The sequence below is a fragment of the Ornithorhynchus anatinus genome, chromosome 15, assembly GCF_004115215.2.
Source record: "Ornithorhynchus anatinus isolate Pmale09 chromosome 15, mOrnAna1.pri.v4, whole genome shotgun sequence".
NCBI classification, from domain to species: Eukaryota; Metazoa; Chordata; class Mammalia; order Monotremata; family Ornithorhynchidae; genus Ornithorhynchus; species Ornithorhynchus anatinus.
The window spans coordinates 26,055,650-26,080,731 of record NC_041742.1 but is presented as its reverse complement, the minus strand read 5'-3'; the positions used below and the strand labels follow the sequence as shown (position 1 = coordinate 26,080,731).

The window sequence follows — 25,082 nt, the reverse complement described above, 5'->3', positions numbered from 1 at the left end:
GGACGCCGCCGTTACCGTCGTCGCTGCGGGAAGGGACCGGACGGAGACGGGGATGCCGGACGGAGGCTTCACCCCTCGGGCGCCCGCCACGTGCCGGGGTGGGGTACGGGCAGACGGGCTCCCGGTCTCCGTCCCCCTTTTCCGGCCGGGGAAACCGAGGCCCAGAGAGGGGAAGGGACCCGCCCGAGGTCCCGCGACAGGCGGGCGACGGGGCGGGGATTGGAACCCGGGACCCGAGGCTCCCGGGCTCCGGGCGATCTTCGTGCCGGCGGGCGGGCAGCCGTCGATTGACAGCTCGGGGCCGAGAGGCCTGGGACCCCCCCCCACCCCCCCACCCGCGGGACACGTGAGCAGGCCGGGTCACGCCCCCGGCCGCGTGACGGCCACCCGGGCCCCGCCCCCGCCCCCGGGAGGTGACGTGCGGCCGGAGGGTCCGGGACCGACCCAAGGCCGGCCCCCTCCGCCCGCCGTGCACGGCCTTTCCCCGCCAGGAGACAGGTAGGGGCTGCCGGACCCCCCTCCCCCCCCAAACCCCCTACTCCCCCGGGACCCCCTGCCGTCGGTGACCTCTGCCCCCGAGCCCCCAAATCGCCCGGACCCCCACCGGCGGTGACCCCTGACTGCGGCCCGGAGCCCTGGTCACCCCCGGGACCCCCCGACCCCGTCCCCCAGATCCCGCCCACCCCCCCCCCCCCGGGACCCCCTGCCGTCGGTGACCTCTGCCCCCGAGCCCCTCCACGCCCCCGGGACCCTCAAATCCCCGACACCCCCGGGACCCCCGCCGGCGGCGACCCCCGAGCCCAACCTGCAGGCCCTGGGCACCCCCGGGGCCCCCCGACCCCGTCCCCCAGATCCCGCCCCCCCCCCCCGGGACCCCCTGCCGTCGGTGACCTCTGCCCCCGAGCCCCTCCACGCCCCCGGGACCCCCAAATCCCCGACACCCCCGGGACCCCCGCCGGCGGCGACCCCCGAGCCCAACCTGCAGGCCCTGGGCGCCCCCGGGGCCCCCCGACCCCCGAATCCCAGACGCTCCCGGGACCCCCCCCACCGGCGGTGACCCCCGATCCTAAACCCGGAGCCCCTCGACGCCCCCGGGACCCCCACCGGCGAAGACCCCCCGACCCCAATCCGGAGCCCCTCGACGCCCCCGGGACCCCCGACCCCATCCCCCAAATCCCCCACGCCCCCGGGACCCCCGCCGGCGGCGACCCCCGACCCGGAGCCCCTCGACGCCCCCGGGACCCCCGAGCCCCCCACGCCCCCGGGACCCCCACCGGCGGCGACCGCCGACCCCAGCCCGGAGCCCCCCGACCCCCCCGGGCCGGACGCCGTGAGCCCCGCGGGGGGACGGGGACCGTGTCCAGATGGATTATCTTGCGTCCGGCGCGGCGCTCGGTACGGCGCCGGCCACGTGGTGAGCTCCTAACAGATACCCCAGCCGTCATTATCAGTAAGAGGAAGGCCCGGCTCTGCCCGGAGACGATGACCCTTCGCGGTCACGACTGGGGGGGGATCTGTTGACGACGGCGATGATGACGATGATGACGCCGAAGGTATCCGTTAAGCGCTTTAGTACGCGCCGGGCACCGTACCGAGCGCCGGGGTGGACAAAGCCCCCGTCGCACCTGGTCGTCGGTCTCATTCGAACAGATGAGGAGGAGCCCAGGGAAATTAAGCGACTTGCCCTCGTCGCCTCTCGGGGGGGGAGAGAGATATCCGTGTGACTAAATAAGTTCCCCCGGTCTCTCTCGGGCAGCGTCCGGCTCGGCGCCCACCATGTCCTCGGTGACGGTCGCGTGCGTGGCGGCCGAGGGCTGCGGGATCGGAGAGTCTCCCGTGTGGGAGGAGGCCTCCGGGAGCCTCCTGTTCGTGGACATCGCCTCCGGGAAGGTCAGCCGCTGGGATTCCCTCACCGGCCTCGTGCGGAGCCTCGCCGTCGGTAAGACCGCCGGCCCCCGCGGGGAGACCGGGGCCGGCTCCCATCCCGGGCCTCGCATCCCTCCGGGACGGGGCCGAAGACCGTGAGCCCCGCCCGCGCCCACCCCGGCGCTCGCCACGCCGCCCCGCGCGCGCGTGGCGAGCGCCCGACGAAGGCCGCGGACGAAAACCGGGGGGTTGCCGTCGGCCCCTTCCGCCCGTGCCCTCCTCGTGCTCCGCCCGTCCGCTCCCCGAACGACTCCGTGAAGACCTAGGGCGCCTACGGGGCTCCGGTCCGAGCGCCCAGCACAGCGCCCTCGCGCGCGGCCGGCGCTCCGTGGATCCCATCGGACGGATCCACGCGGAGGGGAGAGGGAGTAGGGGGAACGGGGGCGCCCGGTCGGGGAAGGCCTCTCGGAGGAGGCGGGATCGGCGGGCGGCGGTCCGTCCCGCGAGGGATTCCCCTCCCGATCCTCCGGCCGCCCCGGCCCCGGGAGGCGCTCGGTGGGTTGTCCCGCCGAGGGCCGTTGGGACGGGCGGCGCCCTTTCCCTCCCCTCCTCGGGTGGGACGAGGCCTCTCCCTTCGCCTCGCCCGGGCATCGGGGTTGGCGTCGCTCAGCCGTATCACGAGGGCGATGAGCAAAGCTCATCCCTTCCGGGGGCTGGAGGGAATGTCTCTCTCCGTCTCTGTCTCTCTGTCTCCGACGCACCCGGTGGAGCGCAGCCTTCAGTTGTTTTTGAATTTCTACTCGTCGTTACGGTGCTTGTTTAAGCGCTTACTACGTGCCCGGCGCCCTGATAGCGACGTGGCTATTTATGAAGTGCTGACTGTGTGCCGGGCACCGTACCGGGCACTCAGGTAGATGACGGTCATATTAATAACGACAATAGCCTTTGTTAAGCGCTTTCTTTGTGCCAGGCACCATGATAATTAAAAATTTTGCTGTTTGGTAGGCACCGTTCTAAGCGCTCAGGGAGATGATGATGACGATGATGATGATGATGATCACGGTAGTGTTTGTTAAGCGCTCATGACGTGCCAGACACCGTCATCATAATCGTAATTTTGCTATTTGGAAAGAGCTGACTCTGTGCCAGGCGCCATACGCTAAGCGCTCAGGTAGATGACAGTATAATTAATAATAGCATTTATTAAGCGCTTATTTTCTGCCGGGCACTGTAATAATAATAATAACTTTGCTATTTGTCGAGTGCGTACTACGTGCCGGGCACCATACTAAGCACTCAAGTGGATAATAATAATATTAATGATAATAATAATACTGGCATTTGTTAAGCGCTATGTACCAGGCGCCGTAATGAGTGCGGGGATAGGTAATAATAAGGGTGTGTAAGTGCTTCCTACGCGCTAGATACCGTGATGTTCGGTCGTGTTTTTTGAGCACTTGCCGCGTGCAGAGCACTGTGCTAAGCGGTTGGGAGAGGAACGACGCAGCGGAACGAGCGGACGCGTTCCCCGCCCGTAGCGAGCCGACGGTCTAGAGGGGGACACGGGCGTGAATCCATCGATCCAGCAGGGCGTCGTATTTATCGAGCGCCGAGCGAGCGGTCGGGAGAGGAGGGTCCGGCGGGATGAGGGGACCCGTCCTCCGCCGGCGACGAGCGACCGCGTAGAGGATGTCTGGTCGGCGGGGACGGGGGCCCGACCGGCCCGGGGCCCTGCAGCGGCGGGTCTCCGTTGCCCCGGCAGATGCCCCCGTGAGCTCGGTGGCCCTCCGCCGGGCGGGCGGCTACGTGGCCACCGTCGGGACCCGCTTCTGCGGCCTGAACTGGGAGGAGCAGGCCGTGACCACGCTGGCCGCCGTGGACGGAGACAAGCCCAACAACCGCTTCAACGACGGCAAAGTCGACCCGGCCGGGAGGTTCTTCGCAGGTGCCGTTCGGCGGTTTCGGGGGACCCCCTCGGGGAGGGCCGGGGAGGGGCGGCGGGGGGCCGACCGGGCGGGGTTCGGCCCCGGAATCCGGAACGGCCGCGATCCCGGGCCGTGGCGAGGCCCCGGAGGTCGGGACTCCCCGCTCCCTCTGGGATCGTTCGTCCGGTCGTAGTGACTGAGCGCTTACGCCGCGCGGGCCGCTGGACCAAGCGTCCGGGAGAGTCCGGCACGACAATAGACGGACCCGTCTGGGGGGACGGGGGAGAGGGACGGGTTTTTGGGGGGGGGGGGGCAGGTTGGGGGGCGGGGGGGGGGCCGGCGTCCCCGGGAATCTGGAATGGCCGCGCTCCCGGGCCTGAGGGTCGGGGGCCCCGGGCCGACGGAGGGAAAAGGAAATCGGCACCCGAGCCCCTCGGTGTTCGGCTCCCCCCGGGGTCACCCGTGGCCCCGGGCCTGTCCGCACGGTGGGCCCCGCGTCCCTCTGGGGCGGGAGGACGGCCGACAGCCCGGGTCCTCATCTCGCCTCGCCTCCGCGGGGCCGGGCCTCAGTTTCCTCCCGAAAGGCCGGCTCTCCCTCCCCCTCACACCGGCCGGCCTCCCCTTTGCACGCCGACCGAACGCCCCGGATCCGACCGACGCCCTCGGGCCCGAGGCCCGGCGGGCGGGTCCGCGTGGACGGGGGCGGCCGTGGAAGGGCTCGGCCCCCCGGCCGGCGCTCAGTAGGTACCGTGCGTGGACAGGGACCATGGCGGAGGAGACGGCCCCGGCGGTGCTGGAGAGACACCAGGGCTCGTTGTACGCGCTCCACCCCGACGGCCGGGTGGTCAAGTTCTTCGACCAGGTGGACATCTCCAATGGGCTGGACTGGTCCCTGGACCGCAAGACCTTCTACTACATCGACAGCCTCTCCTACGCGGTGGACGCCTTCGACTACGACCTGGGCACGGGCCGGCTCTGTAAGGGGGCTCGCCGGAGGGTCCCCTCCCGCCCCGCCCGCCTCCCGCCGGGTCTCCCCGCTGCGGCCTTCCTGGCCGAGGGGGACGGGCTCCCCTCGTCCCGATCCCGGGGGCCGAGGCGAGGGAGAAGCTCCTCGCGGTGGCGGCCCCGAGGAGGACGGCCACGGCGTCTGTTAGGCGCCTACTACGTGCCCAGCACTGTTCTGAGCGCCGGGGGAGAGGACGGGGTCGTGGGCTTGTCCCCCCGTGGGGCTCCCGCTCTCCGTCCCCACTTTCTAGTGGAGGGAACCGAGGCCCGGAGAGGTGGAGCGGCTTCCCCGAGGCCGCACAGCGGACGGGCGGCGGAGCCGCGATTAGAACCCACGGCCCCTGACTCCCAGGCCCGTCCCCTTGCCGCCGAGCCACGCCGCCGTCCGGGTGGGGGCAACTGGGGGGCGTCCCCCGGGGGTCGGGGGGGTGGTGCCCCCGGGCCCCGGCCCCTCGAGGCCGAGCGACGGGGGCATTTCCCTTGGCAGCCGAGCGCCGGGCGGTGTACCGCCTGGAGGAGGAGGAGGGCATCCCGGACGGCATGTGCATCGACGCGGACGGGAAGCTGTGGGTGGCCTGCTACAACGGAGGCCGGGTCATCCGCGTCGACCCCGTCACGGGTGGGCGTCCGAACTCGGCGCGCGGCCCGGCTCCCGGGCCCCGGGGGGGGGGAGCGGAGGGGGACGGTGGGCCCCGGGCGAGCTGCGGGGAAAAGGGAGACCCGGAGCGCGTTGGTCGTCGCCGTAACGGTGATCGTGGGATCCGCGGAGCGCTTACCGTGCGCCGGGCACCGCGCTGAGCGCTGGGGTGGGCGGCAGGGGCCGCGGGGAGGACGTTTCCCCCCGAAACGTCTCCGTCTCCCAGGGAGAAGACTCCAAACGGTGAGGCTGCCGGTCGACAAGGTCACGTCGTGCTGCTTCGGGGGGGCGGATTATTCGGATCTGTACGTGACGTCCGCCCGCGAAGGAATGGACGGCGCCTGGCTCTCCAAGCAGCCCCAGGCCGGGGGCATCTTCAAGGTCAGAGCCCGGCGGTCGGCGGGACGGACGGTCGCGCCCGTCCGGCGCTTCCGACGTGCCGAACGCCGTCCCGGGCGCCGGGGTCGGCAGCGATCCGTCGAGCCGGGCGCGGCCCACGTCCCGCGTGGGGCTCACGGGCCTCAGGTGGGAGCGGGGACGGGTCCCGAATCCCCGTTTTAGAAAGGAGGAAACTGAGGCGCGGGAGCGGGGACTTGCCCGGGCTCACCCGGCAGCTCGTCCGGAGTCTCTGGATCCCGGAAACTCGCGCCCGAGCAGACGGGCCCGGCAGGCCGGCTCTCCCCCTCGGGCGTCGGTTCAGTCGGTCGTGTCCATCGAGCTCCTGCTGTGCGCAGAGCACTGGACTAAGCGCTCGGGAGAGGACGTTAGAAGAAGAACCGGGCCCATCCCCTGCCCACAACCAGACGGAGAGGAATGCGTTGATCCTGGGGTGTTCCGCGGTCCCCAAAGCCACGGGGAATTAGTGGACTGGAAGCTTTTATCATTATTATTAGTGGGCGGGGACCGGGTCCACCACCTCCGTTGTAATGTCCCCTCCCGAGGGCTCAGCACAGCGCTGCGCACGCGGGAAGCGCTCGGAAAATACGACCGGCCGGCGGCCGTGGGAATCGTCCATTGCCTTCTCTCCCTTCCTTCCCCGCCCTTCCCGTCTCTCCCGGCTGCAGGTCTCCGGGCTGGGGGTGAAAGGACTCGCCCCCAATTCGTTTGCGGGGTGAATCCCGCGCCCCGCCCGCCCCCCTCTCGTCCGAACCCCGCGTCCGGCCTGGCATCGCAGAGGAGCGAGGCAGCGGGAGAACTCGACCGTCGCCCCACCCCTCCCCTCCCCCCCGTTCGCTCCCCGCACCCGTCGCGGCCTCGGTTCCTCGGTGAAGCCGGGGCCGGGGGAGAGGGGCGGTGGGCGTTGACGGCGTCCCCTTCCACCCCCACCTCCCCGCCGGGGCCGTCGGTGCCGGGGGCCGGAGGGCGGAGGCGCCCCCGTGGAATGCCGAGGGAAAGGTCCCCGGCTGCCGACCCAATAAACCCTCCCCCGGGATGACCGCCGTTCGGCTCGGCTCGTCACGCTTCCTCACTCCCCTCGGGCGCGGGCACCTCCCACCCGCCCCCTCGGGCGGGATCGGTGGGGGTGGACCGGGCGGAGCCGAGCGAGACGGGATGTGGGGCGCGGGCGGAGGTGGGCGACCCTGACGAGGCGCTCTGAGGAGGACGTCACGGGCCGGCGCTTCCCCCCGCGCCGTATGAGCGGGGTCCCACCTAAATCCCTCACGCTGCCTGGGCCCAGCCCGGTTATCGTTAGCGGGCCGGGCGTAGCCCTCTCCGTCTCCTCTCTCCCGTCGGCAACCTCTCGCTCGGGCCTTGCGGCGTAATCGACTTGGTCGGCTTCATCCCCGGCCTCACGGCCTCCCGGAGAGAAAGAGATGGAGCTAAAACGCCGACGGGGAAGCGGAAGAGAATAAGGATGTGTGAACTCTGTAGGTCAGATCAGGAGGAGATAGATGGAAAGGGCCCGGGCCTGGGGGTCGGAGGACCTGGGTTCTCATCCGTTCGTTCACGCGGTCGTACTTATCGAGCCCTGACTGTGTGCGAAGCACTGTCCTGAGCGCGCGGGAGGTAGAATTCAGCGGCAGAGAGAGCCTCGGCGGGTTCACGGGCTAGAAACGGGGAGACGGACATCGAAACGACTAAACGGGCGGCGATAGCACAATCCCGGCTCCGCCGCCGGTCCGCCGGGCGACCTTGGCCGAGTCGCTTCACTCCCCCGGGCCTCCGGTCCCTCATCCGGAGAGCAGCCGCTCCCCGGTGGGGTCGGACAACTACTCCCGGGACGAGGAAGCGTCCGAATAAATATCGGTCCGTTTTCTTCCATGTGGAAAACGAGACCGTAAAGAAGAAACGCCGCTCGGACCGGGTCACGGCTTCCCGATCGGGGTCACGGTTGCGGCGTTTATCGGTCCCTACTATCGGTCGAGCACTGACCTAAACGCCGGGGCGGATGCGAGGTGACCAGGTCCCAGGGGCTGGCGGGGAGAGCCGCGTCGAGTCTCCATTCTGCGGGGGAGGGAACCGAGGCCCGGAGAAGCCACGTGACTCGCCCGGGGTCACAGAGCGGGGGCCGGGCGGAGCCGGCGTTAGAACCCAGGTCCTTCTGACTCGCTGGCCCGCGGGAACGGAACAGAGACGTCGCTCTGGGGAGTTGGGGAGACAGCAATACGATTAAAATGACGGGTGATCATGCGGTCCTTCTTATGGAGCGCTTTACAGGGTGCAGAGCACTGGACTGTACGTAAGTGCCTGGGAGCGGGGGAGAGCAGAGGGAGAAGATTACAGATGCGGACTGTACCGAGCGCTTGGGAGACTCTGCTCTACCCGAGTGGGTCGGCCCGTTCCCCGCCCACGGCGAACCTCCTTTTGTTCTTAGACCGGGAGCCTCTTCGGGGCCAGGGACGCGTCTAAATCTCCCCTCCCCGGCGCTCAGTACGATGCCCAGTGAACGCCCTCCCCCGGATGGGGAGGAAATCGGATGGTCTCGGCAGAGGGCACGGAAGGGGCGAGAGCCTCATTAGCCGTTTATTAGCCACCCGACCCTGGCCTTCGGCCAGCTCTCCTCCTCCTCCGGCGGGAGACAAGCTCCATTAAAAGGGGATTAGTGGCCGCTGGTTTCTCTGGAAAGTTTTAAAGATTCCGCATCACTCGCGGCGGAGAAGGACACACCTGTGGTTCCCCACGTTCATCAAGGAGCAGGGATGGGCCACCCCTCCTCCTCCCCCCCGGCCACGCCAGCCCGAGGACCCGGTCGTCCGGGCCGAAGCGGGGCCGGGAGTGAGGGGGACGACCCTCCCGAGGATAGCCGTGGCGTTGGGTAAGCTCCCGCTCCGGGACGGGCACCGTTCTCGGCGCTGGCCGGGGGCGATCCCAGCGAATCGGGTTGGACGCGGTCCCGGTCCCGCGTGGGGCCCGCGGTCTCCGTCCCCGTTTTATAGGCGAGGGAACCGAGGCGCAGAGAAGCCGAGTGACTCCTCGCCCGAGGTCACGCGGCAGACCGGCGGCGGAGCCGGGATTAGAATCCGTGACCTTTTGACTCCCAGGCCCGCGTTCGATCCCCCCCCCCCCCCCCCCCCGCCGGCAGAGCGCCTCACCCCCCCGGTATCCGCCTTCTTCGGGCGTTCGCGCCGGGGTAGATACCGGCGTATCGGGTTGGACGCTCACGGTCGTCGACCCCGATTTCCAGATGGGGAAACTGAGGCCTAGAGCTGCGAAGCGACCTGCCGGAGGTCACGCAGCAGACACACGCGGCCGAGCCGGGATCGGAACTCGTGACCTCCTAACTCCCGAGCTCTATCCGCTGGGCCACGTTGATTCTCGATGGAACAATATAACGGACGCACTCCCTGCCCCCTGCGAGCTTACGGTGGAGACGGGGGGTGTGCCAGACACGGTCCTAAGCGCTGCGGAAGACCCCAGCCGATCGGGTCGGGCCCGGTCCCCGTGCCACACGGAGCTCCCCGGCTTACGCCCCATTTGACAGACGAGGGAACCGAGGCCCAGAGGGGACCCTTTCGCCCGGGCCGTGAGGCGGCGTGTAAACCGCGGAATCTTGGTAATTCTGGCGTTTACGCGTTTATTACGCGCCAGGCGCTGCACTGAGCGCCGGGGTAGATAGAAGATGACGGGGAGGGGCCCGGTCCCCGTCCCGTACGGCGGTGGGCGTTGTGGCCGCCCGATCTCCAAGTCCCCGGACGGGCCGGACCCGTTCGCCGCGCCCCACGTTGCGACAGACGGGACGGTCCCGGGAGCGCCCTCGCCACCCGGCCCACACGCGGAGCCGTTCCCGAGCCGTTCCGGGCCCGGGCCGCCCACTCCCAGTTGCCTCCGCACCCGGAGGTTGGTTCGGGCACCATCGGTGCGTGCGGAGCGCTGTGTTGAGCGGTCGGGATAACCGTCGACAGACGCGTTCCCTTGCCCTCGGTGGGCTTATGGTCTAGGGATATCCGTTACGCGCTTAATACGTGCCAGACTCTTGATTAGGTACAAGATAATCGGGTCATTCATTCAATCGCATTTATTGACCGCTCACTATGTGCAGAGCACTGTACTAAGCACTCGGGGAGTACAATTCAGAAATGAAGAGAAACAATCCTTGCCTACAGTGGGCTCACGGTACAGAGGGGACTCGTTTGGGTCAGCATTTTTGGGGGGTGGGGGGTGCCAAGCTGGCTGCTGCTAATATTGGTATTGATAATAATAATAATAATTAGAGTATTTATTAAGCGCTTACTATGTGCCGAGCACCGTTCTAGGCCCGGGAAGAGATACGAGGTCATCGGGTCGTCCCACGAGGGGCTCACGGTCCTCATCCCCATTTTCCAGATGAGGCCACCGAGGCCCAGAGAGGTTGGGCGGCCGGCCCGAGGTCACACAGCAGACGGGCGGCGGAGCCGGGATTAGAACCCGCGTCCCCCGACTCCCAGGCCCGGGCTCTTTCCCATACGGATACCAAACCCCCTTACAAAGCGCTGGATTGGGACTCGACCGTTCCGGGGTATTGGAGGGCGATTAGGAGAGTTCCACAGACCGCGGAGACGCTGCAAAGCAGTGTGGGGCCCTCTCCCGAGCGCTTAGTACGGAGCTCCGCGCACTGTAGGTGCTCAGTAAATGTGACGGGAGGACTGCGTACTTTGGTCGACTGACTGAGCGCCCCAACCGGTGCGCTAAGCAAGCATGACTCTCCCCGCCTTCAAAGCCTTCCCGAAGGCCCACCTCCTCCAGGAAGCCTTCCCTGACTAAGCCCCGCTTTTCCTCATCTCCCGCTCCCTTCTGCATTTCTCTGACTTGCTCCCCTTGCTCTTCCCCCTTCCCAGCCCCCCGGAACACAGAGAGCACGCGTATGTCTATATTTATTATATATTATATATAGCGTTAGTGGCCAGAGCTCGGGCCTGGGAGTCAGATGGTCGTGGGTTCTAACTCCGGTTCTGCCATTTCTCTGCCGTGTGACCGCGGGCCGGTCACTTCACTCCTCCGGGCCTCGGTTCCCTCCTCTATAAAATGGGTTGAAGACCGTGAGCCCCACGCGGGACAGAGGCTGGGTCCCACCCGATTGGCTTGTGTCCACCCCGGCGCTCAGTACAGTGCCGGGCACATAGTGAGCGCTTCACAAAGACAGTAATAAGAATATATGTCTCTAATACACATCTGTAATTTGCTTTATTTGCATCACTCTTAAATGCCATAATAATAATATAGATGTCATTTTATTGATCAGTATCAGTGTCTGTCTTAAATACTCTAATGATAATAATAGTAATATATATGTAATTTCATTTATTCGTATCGGTCTGTCTCCCCCTGGTTTGAGAGCTCGTTATGGGCAGGGAATGTCGCTGGTTATGTTCGCATTGTTCTTTCCCAGGCGCTCAGTACAGTGCTCGGCACCCAGTAAGCGCTTATGGCTCAGTGGAATGAGCCCGGCTTTAGGAGTCAGAGGTCGTGGGTTCTAATCCCGGCCCCCGCCACCTGTCAGCTGTGTGACTTTGGGCCAGCCCCTTCCCTTCTCTGTGCCTCAGGTCCCTGCATCTGGAAAATGGGGATGAAGACTGGGAGCCTCCCGTGGGACCACCTGATTCAATAGTATTTATTCAATAGTATTTATTGAGCGCTTACTATGTGCCGAGCACTGTACCAAGCGCTTGGAATGGACAAATCGGCCACAGAACCTGATGACCCCGTATCTCCCCCAGCGCTTAGAACAGTGCTCGGCACATAATAATAATAATAATGTTGGTATTTGTTAAGCGCTTCCTATGTGCCTAGCACTGTCCTAAGCGCCGGGGTAGACACGGGGGAATCAGGTTGTCCCACGTGGGGCTCACAGTCTGAATCCCCATTTTCCAGATGAGGTAACTGAGGCCCAGAGAAGTGAAGTGACTCACCCAAAGTCACACAGCCGACAAGTGGCCCAGCGGGGATTCGAACCCATGACCTCTGACTCCCAAGCCCGGGCTCTTGCCACTGAGCCACGCTGCTTCACATAGTGCTTAACAAATACCAACGTTATTATTGTTATTATCGATAGACAGGATTGAGTGAATGAATGAATGAATAAGTGAATGAATGAATGAATGAATGAATGAATGAATGAATGAATGAATGAATGAATGAATGAATGAAGGCCTAACGGCCGTGGCGCGAAAGACGGGAGGGGCCCTTCCTCACGCATGCGCACTCGCTTCCTCCCCCTCCCAACAGTCCCCGCGCGGGGGGCGCGCGCGCGCGCCAACCGCCCGTCAATCAACCGTTGCCCGGCAACGAGTGTCCCCGGGCGGGGGGGGGCAGGCGCGCGCCAACCGCCCGTCAATCAACCGTTGCCCGGCAACGAGCGCCCCGGCCACGGAGGTGCTGGCAGGTGAAGCGCAAGGCCTGCTGGGAGTAGACATGGTTGTCGTCGTCCCCCAGGCAAATGTCGCGACTGATCAGGGCCCCCCCCCCACACACACACACATCCCGACCCCACTGCCTCTCCGGGCTGCAGTCAAGATGGCCACGACGCCTCCCTCAGGGCAGGCCTCATCTTCCTCAGCCCCATTTTCCACACGCTGCACTTGAGGCCCAGACCGGTTGGGTGCCTCATCCCGGCTCCCACAGCGGAATCAGAACTCAGGGCCTGCCGACCCCCAGGCCCGGGCTCTGGAGAAGCGGCGGGACTCAGTGGAAAGAGCCCGGGCTGGGGAGTCAGAGGTCGTGGGTTCGAATCCCAGCCCCGCCCCTAGTCAGCTGTGTGACCGTGGGTCGGTCACTTAACCTCTCTGTGCCTCAGTGACCTCATCTGTCAAATGGGGGTGAAGGCTGTGAGCCTCACGTGGACCTGATGACCCCGTATCTCCCCCAGCGTTTAGAACGGTGCTCTGCACATAGTGAGCGCTTAACAAATACCAACATTATTATTATTACTCGGCCTCATCGCCGGCACCGCATGGGGGTCGTCCATCAGGCGGTCCGTAGTACTTATTGGGCACCCATCCTGAGGAGTCCCCTCTCAGGACGACACCTGGAGAGTCCCCGGGCCTCCATCAGACTCGAAGGCGGGAGGGAGAGTCGGGCAGAGGCCTACCCGGTCCATTCCCCGCTTGGCCGGAGTGCTTAGAACAGTGCCTGGCACATAGTAATAACAATAATAATAATAATAATGATGGCATTTGTCGAGCACTTACTACGTGCAAAGCACTGTTCTAAGCGCCGGGGCGGATACAAGCTTGTCCCACTTGGGGCTCACAGTCTTCATCCCCATTTTACAGATAGGGTAACTGAGGCAGAAGTGAAGTGACCGGCCCAAAGTCACCCAGCTGACAGGCGGCGGAGCCGGGATCCGAACCCATGACCTCTGACTCCCAAGCCCGGGCTCTTTCCACTGAGCCACGCTGCGCCTAACAAATGCCAACGTGATCATCATTCATTCAATAGTATTTATTGAGCGCTTACCACGTGCAGAGCGCTTGGATGTGAGCGCCGGCCACTACAGGTCGAAACTACCCCCGGGCCGGGCAGCGGCGGCACGGGAGCGGGTCGAGGGCCGAGACTCGAGTTGACGGTGCGGAAGGCCGGATTTTTCCCCCAAAACGCTCTACGGATCCACTCCCGGGACGATCGCGGGTGGAGGTGGTGCATTCTGGAAGAGACGGGTCCGTGGGGTCGCTACGGGCGTAAGACGGTAATGAGTAGGGGACTGTACTAAGCGCTGGGCAGAGAACAATCTACTGTCCTAAATCCTGGCCTCGAGGAGCTGACAGTTTATGCGGGTTGAACCTTTATTGCCGAGATGTCCCTTCCAAGCGCTTAAGTACAGTGCTCTGCACACAGTGAGTGCTCAATTAATACGATCGAACGAACGAGTGGATTTACAGAAGGAAGAGGAGGAAAATCGATAGCTAATAAGTCGCACCCGATCAGCGCTTACTGTGTGCCAAGCACTGAGGTGAACACGAAGCGGTCGGATCAGACACAGCCTCTTCCCCCCCCGGGGCTCGTCGTCTAAAGGAGAAGGGAGGCGGGTATTCGGTCCCCGTGTTACAGCCTTAACGTCTCTGTGCCTCAGTTTCCTCCTCTGTAAACTGGGGACTCGATACCCTTTCTCCCTCCCCCTCGGACGCTGAGCTCCGCGTGGGGCAGGGACGGTGTCCGGCCCGATTAACCGGTACCGACTCCGGGACGTAGAGCGGCGCTCGACGCAGAGTACGCGCTCCAACCAACGCCTGATAATTATTATTAATGGGTGTCCATTGAAGGTTACGGGGAGTGGGGAGACGTACGCGGAGAGACGTTTTCCCGAAAACGATCCACCCTCTCTTCCGGCATCGCTCTGAAGTCCCTAATTTGCCGGCGTGTCGGAGCCGGGACCTAGCCCTTTTCTAGTCGGGAGGGGATGAGACTTAGCTCCGGGGGTCGGGGGAGCGGATAGGGTCCGGGCCCGGCAGTGAGAAGGGCCCGGGTTCTAATCCTCCTCTGCTGGGTGACCTCGGGCGAGTCGCTTCGCCCCTCTGGGCCTCGGTTCCCTCGTCGGTAACGTGGGGACGAAGACCGGGAGCCCCACGTGGGACAGGGACTGTGTCCGACCCGATTATCTTGTATCTATCCCGGCGCTTAGAACAGTGCCTGGTACATAGTAAGCGCTTAATGAATACCACCATTATTATTATTATTATTATTATCAGCGAAAGGTAGTGGTGGGAAAATGGACAGGATTTCTGAATGTGAGGGTTAAAAGACGCTGAACAGTCGGGACGATACCTAGAAGGAAGGAGAAGCGGCGTGGCCTCGTGGCTAGAGCCCGGGCCTGGGAGTCAGAGGACCTGGGTTCTAATCCCGGCCCCGCCACTTGTCCGCCGTGTGACCTTGGGCGAGTCACTTCATTTCTCGGGGCCTCAGTTCCCTCGTCTGTGAAATGGGGATTAAGAGCGGGAGCCCCGTGTGGGACAGGGACCGTGTCCAACCCGATCTGCTCTTCTCCACCCCGGCGCTTAGTCGTCAGCCTTAACCAACTCCCCGACTGTTGTTGTTATCATTATAATCACGGCGTGAGGAAAGATTCTAGGTACAGTTCTGGAGAGGCAGCATGACCGAGTGGAAAGAGCCCGGGGCCTGGGAGTCGGAAGACCCGGGTCCTCGCCCCGGCTCCGCCACCTGTCATCCGCGTGACCTTGGGCAAATCATTTCACTTCCCTCGTCTGTAAAATGGGGATTAAGGCCGCCAGCCCCTCGTGAGGGAGAGGGACCGCGTCCAGCCCGATGACTCCGACTCCGCCCCGGCGCTCGGTAGAGCGCCTGGCACGTAGTAGGCCCTTAACCGACACCACGAGAGAGACAAACCGAGACGATTGGCTGATCTCTCGGCTTCTCCTCCCTGCAGCTCGCCCCACGCCCAGCCCGGAGAGCCACGTTGAGCAAGATTTTCCGTATGTCAGGGCCCGCCGTCGCCGGGGTTGTTATATAAGCCGGGCCCCGGACCCTCTGGCACAGGTCGCCGCCCGGCACGAGGCGACCGCCGACGCGGGCCAGGGGGAAGCACCTCTCCTCCTCTGGTTCAGGTACCCTGCGATGGCTGGGAGGGGGGGTCTCTGGAATAGGGGAGCCCCTCTGGGTCTCGGGGGCGGCCGGCAGGTTGTGGGCGGGGGACCTGCCTGTCGATCTGTTCTACTGGACTCTCTCCAGCGCTTAGTTTGAGCAGTGAGCGCTCGGGAAATGCGATCGATTCAGTCGTAGAAGGGCTTCCAGAGCACTGTACTGAGCGCTTGGGAAAGTGCAGTGCAGCAAGAAACGGTGACATTCCCTGCCCACGACGAACTCAACGTCTAGAGGAGGGATCGATGGAGAGGGGAAGGAGCTAAAGAGCCCCTCCATCCCCCCCGGGGCAGGGGGGCAGCTCCTTGCACTGGAAGCCTCCGCCACGGGCACTGGGGACTGATGGGTTTGCATTCTATCTACCCCGGCGCGGAGCACAGCGCTGAGCGCAAAGTGCTTAACGAGGACCGCAAGTATTACCGAGAGAAGGAGACAGAGAAGAAGGAGAAGGAGGAAAAGAATGAGGAGGAGAAAGGAGGAGGAGAAAGAGGATAATAAGGAGGAGGAGTTTTGTGTCTGCCCCAGTGTTTACAGCAGTGCCTGGCACTAGTAAGCGCTTTATGAATACCATAAAAAAAAATGCTACCCGTTTGCCAAAGCTCCCAAGAGTAGGCTGCTGTATCCTGCATCCTGTATTAGTCAGAACTGGACATCTGAGACGATCAGCGCTTGGGAACCAAGACGGGTTTTTAAGCCCTTTATGAAAGCCGGGCTCGGCTTCAAATAAAGATCTAAACACTCGCCCTCGAATGTTGGCAGCCCCAGCCATCTCACTCCCTTCTCTCAACCCTCTCCTCCTTCCCGTCCCCTTCAACGCTAGGAGAAGAGGCAGAGCCGAAGGTCGAGAAACGTGTCCGTCTGTTTGGTTTCGGGGAGTGATTGTCAAGCGCTTCTTAATGGGCCGGGCAGGGCACTGGGCCGTGGGGTGGATCCGGCAAACCGGGGTGGACACGGTCCTCGTCCCGCGTGGGGCTCAGGGTCTCGATCCCCATCTTCCAGGTGAGGGGACGGAGGCCCAGAGAGGGGAAGTGACTCGCCCAAGGTCACACAGCAGGCACGTGGCGGAGTCGTCATTGGAATCCAGGTCTTCTGCCGGGGAGAGAACAAGAAAGGAAAACTTGGGTGGTTTTTCCCTCTGGCTTCCGCCTCTCTCTCCTTCCCCATCTCGATCCATCTCGTCCGCGTATCCATGTTGACCATTCCCTCCCTCTCTGTCCTTCTGTCTTTTTTCTTCTCTTCTCTGTCCTTTTTTTTCCCCTCTCTCTGTCTCTGTCCCCCCCCCCCCCGTCTCTCTTCCTTTCTCCGAGAATCCTGCAGCTTGTTTCATGTCGACTCCACCACCCGATGCCTCTTCTTCCAAGTGTCCAGTAGACAAGGGAAAAAAGTTAGAGAAGACAGATGAGGTGAGCCAGGGAGAAGGAGCTCCGTGACCTTGGGCCGGTCACTTCACTTCTGTGGGCCTCAAAATGGGGATTTACCATGTTCTCCCCTCTCTTTTAAACTGTGAGCTCCACGTGGGACCCGCTGACCTTGTATCTACCCCAGAGGGTAGTACAGTGCTTGGCACATTGTGTGCGCCGAACCAAAACCGCATTCGTTATAGGAGTAGGAATAGTAATAATATTAATGATGGTATTTGTTCAGCGCTTACTAGGTGCCAAGCGCGTAGTAGGCGATACGCAGAGACCTGAGGATGTGGGGAAGGGAATCGGCAGATTAAATGTCCTTTCCGAATGGCTTCAGCGGACTCTAGGATATAGGAGTCCGTCGCGAGCCTCCTCAACACGCGTGAATGCATTTTTGCATTTATTTATGGCATTTCTCAATCGATCATTCGTATTCAACGAGCGCCGACTGTGTGCGGAGCACCGTTCTAAGTGCTTACTACGTGCCAGGCAGCCCGCCAGACACCGAACAGAATCGGGTCGAACACTGTCCCACGTGGGCTCGCGGTCTCCGGCCCCATTTTCCAGACGAGGTCACTGAGGCCCAGAGAAGTAAAGCGACTTGTCACGCAGCAGACAGGCGGCGGAGCCGGGATTAGAGCCCGGGCTCTAGCCACTAGGCCACGCTGCTTCGCGACCGAAAGAACCAAAGAGAGAAACCAAAAAGACAGCGCTCGAGAAATTGTACTTTCCAAGCACCTGCTAGCGGTGAGCGCCCAGTAAATACGATCTGAATGAACGATAAATACTCCTGATGACTTCGGCTCCACTCGCCTTCGCAGGCCATGGCATCCGTTAAGGTCGAGGCGGTCGTCAGGGAGCAGAACAGGATGGGAGAGTGTCCGGTGTGGGAAGCGAAGAGCGGTCACCTCGTCTACGTGGACATCAACGCGCAGAAGGTCTGCAGATGGAATTCCCTCAGTGGGGAGGTGCAGAGTGTGAAGCTCGGTAAGAAGTCAGTCCGTCAGGCGGATTTAGTGAGCGCTTGCTGTGTGCGGAGCACTGTTCTCCGCGCCTGGGAGAGGACAGCGCGACGATGAACCGACACATCCACAACGAGCTGCCGGTCTGGAGGGGGAGACGGACGTGAATAGGAATGAACGCCGGGCGGGGGGAATGAAAAAAGGGAGCGAGTCAGGGCGACGCGGGGGCGAGCGGGAAGCGAGGAAGGAGGGCGTAGTCAGGGAAGGCCTCCTGGAGGAGACGGGCCCTCAATAAGGCCCCGAAGGGGAGAGAGTCTGTGGGCTCTGAGGAGGAAGGGCGTTCCCGGCCAGAGGCGGGACGGGGGCGAGGGTCAGCGGCGAGGCAGGCGAGACGGAGGGACGGGAGGAACGTTGGCATCCGAGGAGCGGTGAGGGCGAGCCCATCGAGGGCTTTGAAGTGAAGTCGCCGGCCGGCCAGGCCCGCGCGCCGGCCACTGGGTGACCCGGCTTCTCTGGCCGCCGATCCCGATCCCTTGGCCGGCGTCGGGGGAGAGGGATGGAGACGAGGGGTCCCTCTCGCGCGTTTCACGCCGCCCCCACAGACGCCCGCGTTGGCTCCGTGGGCCTCCGGGAGGCCGGCGGCTACGTGGTGGCCCTGGGGACCAGCTTGGGCTTCCTGGACTGGGACACCGGATCCGTGGCCACGGTGGCTCGTCTCGAGACGGACAAGCCCAACAACAGATTCAACGACGGGAAAGTGGATCCGGCCGGGAGGTTTGTGGCAGGTGAGCGTCTCCCCCCGCCTCCGGGAGGGGACCGAAACTATCGAAAATATGTGTCTAACGCCGCTGTAAGCGCTGGGGAAGGTACCGGTTAGTCTGGCCACGGACCCCGTCCCGTTCGTTCCTTCCTTCCGTCGTATCTACTGAGCGCTCGCTCTGTGCGGAGCCCTGGACTGAGCGCTCGGGAGAGTCTAACGGAGCCGTAAACAGTTCCTTGCCCGCAACGGGCTGACAGTCTAAAGGCACCGTCTCCCACGGGGCTCGTAGTCTAAGTAGGAGGGAGAACGGGTATCCCCATTTTGCAGGCGGAAAACCCGAGGCTCAGAGGAGTTCAAGCAATAATAATAATCGTAGTATTTGTTAAGCTCTTTCTCTGCGCCCGAGGGACCGCCCCCCCCCCCCTTCACGGGCTCCAGAGTCAGGCCGGTCAGTCGATGGTATTTTTTGAGCGCTTCCTGTTCGCAGGGCACTGTGCTATATGCCCGGAAGGGTGATAGAACCATAAACTGACACGTTCCTTCCCGGAGCATCAGCGGCCAGACAGGCGTCCGGGCCTTCGAGGGAGCCGCCGTGTCATCGGGCGGAGCCTGCTCGGCCATTGGGCTCTTCTTTCCCGCAACCAAACGGGGTTTTATTTTAATTGGTTAATCATCCCAGACACATAAACCTTCCTGTAAACGTTCCTTCCCTTTATGGGGTTTCTCCGCCGGGATAGCGTCTCAGCGGCCGGCCGGAGCGGGCGGGATGGGCCGAAACGGTCCCGGGGAGAGACGTTGGTTCCCTCCTGCGCCGGTCCCCCTCTCCCTCGGCCTCGCCGCTCCGTTCGTTCGATTCCCTGATTCCCCCCTCTAGGCGGTGAGCTGGTTTGGGCGGGAATGGGTCCGTTTGTTGCTCTGTTGTACTCGCCCAAGCGCTTGGTACGGCGCTTGGCACGCCGTAAGCGCTCCGTAAATAACGATCGAATGGATCGAGATTGAATTGATTCGTTTGGTCGTATTTCTTGAGCGCTTACTGCGTGCAGAGCACCGTAATGATAATAATAGCCATGATTCTGGCATTTAAGCACTTACCGCGTGCCGGGGGATAACGATGACGACGATGATGATGATGGTACCTGTTAAGCACTCACTATGTGCCAAGCACCGTTCTGAGCACTGGGGTGGATACGACGTAGTCAGGTTGGACGCGGTCCTTGTCTCACAAGGGGCTCACGCTCTTAATCCTCATTTTACAGATCACCGGGGCTTAGGGAATTGCAGTGACTTACCCCCAGGGCCGGGCTGTAGCCGCTAAAGCCGCGCCGCTTCTCTCAATCGCAGGGGGACAACGAGGGGCGAGGGGTGGGCGAGAAGAGAGGAAATTCAGGGGGCCGACAGGGGAGGATGGGCAATTTTGAGGGGGGCGGAAAGGGATGCCTGCGGGCAACGTGAAGGGGGGGACGGGGACCGGCCCCCGCTGTCGTGTCGCTCCCCGGAGCCCCGGGAGGTGACCGGCGGAAGCCCCGCCCGCGGGGAGGGAGGGCATTTCGGCGGACCGAGGGTCTCCGCCCCCGCAGGGACCATGCCCGAGGCCCTGAGGCCCGGAGTGTGGGAGCGGCGTCAGGGGGCACTTTACACGCTGTTTGCCGACGGCTCCGTGGTCAGGCAGCTGGACCAGCTGGACATCTCCAACGGGCTGGACTGGTCCCCGGATCACCGGACCTTCTTCCACATCGACAGCCTGACCTACTCCGTGCGCGCCTTCGGCTACGACCTGCAGACGGGCCGGATGGGTACGGACGCTCCCCCGACTCCCCTTCCCTGCCCGCGCTGAGCTTACGCTCCGGAGGGAGGGAGGCGGGTATTAATATACATGAATAAATAAATGACAGAGACGGCCGTGAGCGCTGGGGGGGCCGGAAGGGGGGCGGGGAGAGAAAAGGGAGCGAGGCGGGGCGGTGCGGAAGGGAGTGGGAGATGAGGAAAAGGGGGGGGCTCGGTGGGGGGAAGGCGATGTGCCTTCAATAAGGCTTTGAAGGGGGAGAGGGTCACCGTCCGTCCCATCTGAGGAGGGAGAGCACCCTAGGCCAGAGGCAGGACGTGAGCCGGGGGTCGGCGGCGACGTAGGCGAGGTGGAGGCCCCGCGAGGAGGTTAGGACCGGAGGAGTGAAGTGGACGGACTGCTCCGTAGAAGGAATGTAGAGTTGAGGTAGGAGCGGGCGAGGTCACCGAATGCCTTAACGTCAACGGCGAGGAGTTTCTGTTTGACGCGGAGGCGGATGGGCAACCACCGGCGGCGGCGGCGGAGCGGGGTGACCCGTCCTCGACGTTTTCGTAGAGAAACGATCGGGGCCGCAGAGCGGAGCGTGGACTGGAGTGGGGAGAGACGGGAGGTTGGGAGGTCAGCAAGGATGCAGTGATCCGGGTGGGAGAGGAGGAGCGACCGTATTAACGTGGGAGCGGTCTGGACGGAGAGGGAGGGGCGGATTTTAGCGACGCCGTGAAGGTGGGACCGACAAGATCGAGTGACCGATGGAATGAAAGGGAGGAGTGAAGCATTACACCACAGTTACGGGCCGCTGAGAAAGGAAGGGTGGTGCTGCCGTCTACGGCGATGGGAAAGTCGGGGGCGGACGGGGTTTGGGTGGGAGGATGAGGAGCTCCGCTTCGGCACGTGAAGTCTGAGGTGGCGGGGAGGACGTCCAGGTAGAGGTGTCTCGAAGGGGCAGGAGGAGAGGCGAGCCCGCGGAGAACGGCGGCTCTCCCTTGGCAGCCAGCTGGCCCCATGGGGCGGCCGGGGGCGGCGGCCACCGGGCATCGTCCCCCCAGCCCGAGCCGCCGCTCTGCTCTCCCTCGGCAGCCGACCGTCGGCCGGTGTACCGGCTGGAGGAGGAGGAGGGCATGCCGGACGGCATGTGCGTCGACGCGGAAGGGAAGCTGTGGGTGGCCTGCATCGACGGGGGCCGGGTCATCCGCGTCGACCCCGAGACAGGTAGGTCCCGGCCGGTCGGGGCCCGGGGCCGGTCGGCCCGGCCCGACCCCCTAGGCTCGCGAGCCCGGGGGGCTTCCCGAAGGCAGCTGCGGGGGCGCCGGCCAGTGGCATCCTCCAGTCTCAGCGGAGTTTGGCATCGGCGGGCCTCCGCTGGGACCCGGTCGATCCGTCAGTCGAATTTACGGAGCGCTCACCGCGGGCCGAGCGCTTGGGAAAGTACAGTGTGACAGAGTGGGTAGACACGGTCCCTTCCCGCAACGGGCCGACGGCCTAGAGGGGGAGACGGACGTTAATATAAGTAAAAAGTCAAGGGTATTTATCGAGCACTTATTTTAAGCGCTCGGGAGAGTCCGGTATAATGGAGTGGACACGTTCCCCGCCCACAGTGAGCTTACGGAGTAGCGTTCACACTCTGCTCCGTACTAGAAATAGTCTTTATTAAGGGCTTATTACGTACGGAGCCCCGCATTGAGTACTGGGAAGAAATACGCGGGTGAGATTTAAGACATGGTTGTTGTCCTTCACGATCTGAAATTAAAGAGGGGAAGAGAGGTCCTGATGTAGCCCCAGGGGAAGGAGACCCTGATCTACGCCCAGAGGAGAGAAGGGGAGGAGGGGGGTCTAATCTAGCCCCGGGGGGCAACTGGGGGGGATCCGATGTAGCCCCAGAGAGGAGCAGGGGAGAGGTGAGCTGGTTGTGGGCCGGGATTGTCGGTCTCCATCGCCCTATCGTACTTTCCCCAGCGCTCAGTCCGGTGCTCTGCACACGGTGAGCGCCCGATAAACCCGATCGGCCGAACGGGGTCAAGGGGGTGGTCTGACCGTCCGTCCGCCCACCCGTCTCGCGCAGGGACCAGGCTGCGGACGGTGAAGCTCCCGACCCCCAGGGTCACGTCCTGCTGCTTCGGGGGGCCGGACCACCGGGATCTGTTCGTCACCTCGGCCAGCGACGGCCTCGGCCCCGACGAGCTCCGCGCCCAGCCCCAGGCCGGACACATCTTCAAGGTGCTCGGCTCGGGGGTTAACGCCGACGCTAATGATGATGATGACGACATCCGGTCGGGCGCCGGCGTCCGGACGAGCTAATCAGGGGGTCCCCCGTGGGGCTCACGGTCTTCATCCCCATTTTCCAGCCGGGGGAACTGAGGCCCGGAGAAGGGAAGTGACTCGCCCGAGGTCACCCAGCGGACAAGTGGCTGAACGGGGATTAGAACCCACGACCCTCTGACTCCCGGGCCCCGGGGTCTTTCCGCTAGGCCGTGCCGCTGCCCGTGGGGGGCTGGAGAGGCTGGGGATTGGTGGCCTGGGGGTCTTTGAGTCGGAGGGGTGGGGGGACGCCATTCTTCGGGCCTCGGTTTCCTCCAAGAGGCCTTCCCTGACCGAGCCCCCCTTTTCCCTTCTCCCACTCCCTCCTGCGTCGCCTTGACCCGCTCCCTTTATCCGCCCCCCCCCCCCCCAGCCCTACGGCACTTAGGTCCATATCGGTCATTTATTCATCTCTATTACCGTCCGTCTCCCCCACTAGACCGTCGGTTCGCTGCGGGCAGGGAACGCGTCCGTTACGTGGTCCCGTTGTCCTCTCCCAAGCGCTCAGCTCAGGGCTCCGCACACAGGAAGCGCTCGAAAAATAACACCGACTCACTGCCCGAGAGCCCCATGTGGGTGAGGGTCGACCTCCAACCCGATCAGCCGGCCTCGTGGGGGGCAGGACCGATGGTGACATCAGGGGCGACGTGGGAGAGGAGAGGGGGAGAAACCCGGCCACTGCCCGTTTCTCGGGGACCCCCAGGCCGCGCCTGGGAATCCGGGTTCTCATCCCGGCTCTGCCGCGTGTCCGCCGGGTGGCCCGGGGCCAGTCGCTCCTCTTCTCCGGGCCTCAGTGACCTCTGTCAAACGGGGCTGGGCACCGCGAGCCCCACGTGGGACGGGGACTGCGACCGATTCGCCTGCATCCACCCCAGCGCCCAGTACGGTGCCCGTAGGAAGAGCTTCACAGATACCACGACGATTCTTATTTCTGCTCCTACAGATAACGGGTTTGGGGGTGAAAGGGGTGCCACAGTGCGCGTTCGCCGGGTGAGCCCCTCGACCCCCGAGGGAGGGGGATCGGCCCCTAAACGGAAGCGCCTGCAGCCGTCGACCACGACGACGTCAGAAGACGAGGAGGGGACTCCTGCGACCGCTTAACCTGGGCAATAAAACCCTCCTCCGCCCCGGGAGGAGAGATGTGTCTTCAGAAAGTCCCCCGCATTTGTCTCTTCTCTCAACCCGTGTCTGTGTTTGTGCGCCCGTGTGCGTTTGTGTGTTTCCGCCTCTCCGCGGCTGCACCCCCGGACCGTCCATCTCTCTCCCTCTCCGCGATCTGGCATCTCCCCCTGCCTTCTAGACCCCTCCACTCGGCTGTCCTCCCGTCGCCCCAAGTTTCACCTCTCCGAAACGGAACTCCTCGTCTTCCCACCCAAACCCCGTCCCCTCCGTGACTTTCCCGTCAGGGTAGACGGCGCCGCCGTCCATCCCGCCCCCCGAGCCCCTCGCCTTGGCGTCCTCCTCCACGCCTCTCGCTCGTTCGACCCCCGTATTCAATAGTTCCTGTCCTTCGCGACATCGCTGGGATCCACCGTCTACGTCCAAGCCGCTACCGTTCGTTCAGTCCTGTTTGTCGAGCGCTGACCGGGTGCAGGGCACTGGGCTAAGCCCTTGGGCGAGTCCAACAGAACAATCGACGGACACGTTTCCCTGCCCGCGGCGAGCCGACAGTCCAGAGGGGGAGACGGACTTTAATGTAACTTCCTTCTCTCCCGCCGCGGGACGCGTCTCTCCAGGCCTCGGTCTTCCCCGGACGTCGGCGGAAGCGGGAAGGATCTGGGTTAACCCTCCGAGGACGCCAGCGAGAGTCGACGGGGCGGAGGGATCCGGTTTGCGGAGGTCAGAGCCGCCGAGGCGGAATCGGCCCGGGCTTCTCCGGATCCGGAAGCCGGGGGAGAGGTAGACGCCGATCGATCCGGACACGGTATTGGTTCGACCGTATTTATTGAGCGCCTGACCGCGTGCGGCACGCTGCGTCGAACGCTCGGGAGTAGGGAGGTTGGCAGAGTCCGGAGCCTGTGGTGTTTGCAGGGGTCCAAAGTTGAGGAATCGTTGGGGTCCGGACGGCCCTTGGGGGCTTGGGGGAGGGACCCGATTACTAATAATGATAATGACGGTTTTTGTTAAGCGCTGACTACGTGCCAGGCACTGTTCTAAGCGCCGGGGTAGGTGCAGGGTCATCAGGTTGTCCCACGTGGGGCTCACCGTCTTAAACCGTATTTTCCAGATGAGGGAACCGAGGCAAAGAGAAAGTCACACGGCCGACAGGCGGCGGAGCAGGGATTCGAACCCACGACCTCTCCCAAGCCCGAGCTCTTGCCACCGGGCCAGGCTGCTTCTCTTAATGTGATTCTCCGATTACTGGGACTCTAACCCAGCTAAGCTGAGGAGGTGTTCGGCTTCTACCTACCCCGGGCTTAATGCCTGGCCCCTAT

At 63.8% G+C, this 25,082-nt stretch overlaps 2 protein-coding genes across 6 annotated transcripts; both read left to right on the top strand.

Annotated features, from left to right (window-relative positions):
* Positions 1-394: 394 nt before the first annotated feature.
* Positions 395-6,876, top strand: RGN (regucalcin). Its single transcript, XM_029079904.2, has 7 exons — positions 395-498; positions 1,757-1,939; positions 3,629-3,811; positions 4,553-4,768; positions 5,284-5,415; positions 5,660-5,814; positions 6,498-6,876. The coding sequence occupies exons 2-7, from the start codon at positions 1,777-1,779 to the stop codon at positions 6,546-6,548; spliced, it is 900 nt and encodes a 299-aa protein (XP_028935737.1). The 5' UTR covers positions 395-498; positions 1,757-1,776; the 3' UTR covers positions 6,549-6,876.
* Positions 6,877-9,169: 2,293 nt separating this feature from the next.
* Positions 9,170-23,801, top strand: LOC100074091 (regucalcin-like). Of its 5 annotated transcripts, none has more exons than XM_029079902.2 (7): positions 9,170-9,427; positions 17,669-17,834; positions 18,412-18,594; positions 20,147-20,362; positions 21,430-21,561; positions 22,412-22,566; positions 23,591-23,801. In XM_029079902.2, exons 2-7 carry the CDS (start codon positions 17,672-17,674, stop codon positions 23,639-23,641), a joined length of 900 nt encoding a protein of 299 aa, XP_028935735.1. In that variant the 5' UTR covers positions 9,170-9,427; positions 17,669-17,671; the 3' UTR covers positions 23,642-23,801. The 5 variants fall into 5 exon arrangements, with proteins under 5 accessions (XP_028935735.1, XP_028935734.1, XP_028935727.1 ...); XM_029079901.2 differs by lacking the exon at positions 9,170-9,427 and adding an exon at positions 12,170-12,232; XM_029079894.2 differs by lacking the exon at positions 9,170-9,427 and adding an exon at positions 12,200-12,282.
* The last annotated feature ends 1,281 nt before the right edge of the window (positions 23,802-25,082 follow it).

What these genes read in the sequence shown, in the direction of transcription:
- RGN (XM_029079904.2), top strand. Translation starts at nt 1,777, where the DNA reads ATGTCCTCGGTGACGGTCGCGTGCGTGGCGGCCGAGGGCTGCGGGATC. An exon ending in CCGCGTCGACCCCGTCACGG is followed by an intron (nt 5,416 to 5,659) that starts GTGGGCGTCCGA and finishes TCCGTCTCCCAG; the next exon opens with GGAGAAGACTCCAAACGGTG. An exon ending in AGGCCGGGGGCATCTTCAAG is followed by an intron (nt 5,815 to 6,497) that starts GTCAGAGCCCGG and finishes TCCCGGCTGCAG; the next exon opens with GTCTCCGGGCTGGGGGTGAA.
- LOC100074091 (XM_029079894.2), top strand. Translation starts at nt 12,262, where the DNA reads ATGGTTGTCGTCGTCCCCCAG. An exon ending in CCTGCAGACGGGCCGGATGG is followed by an intron (nt 20,363 to 21,429) that starts GTACGGACGCTC and finishes CTCCCTCGGCAG; the next exon opens with CCGACCGTCGGCCGGTGTAC. An exon ending in CCGCGTCGACCCCGAGACAG is followed by an intron (nt 21,562 to 22,411) that starts GTAGGTCCCGGC and finishes CGTCTCGCGCAG; the next exon opens with GGACCAGGCTGCGGACGGTG.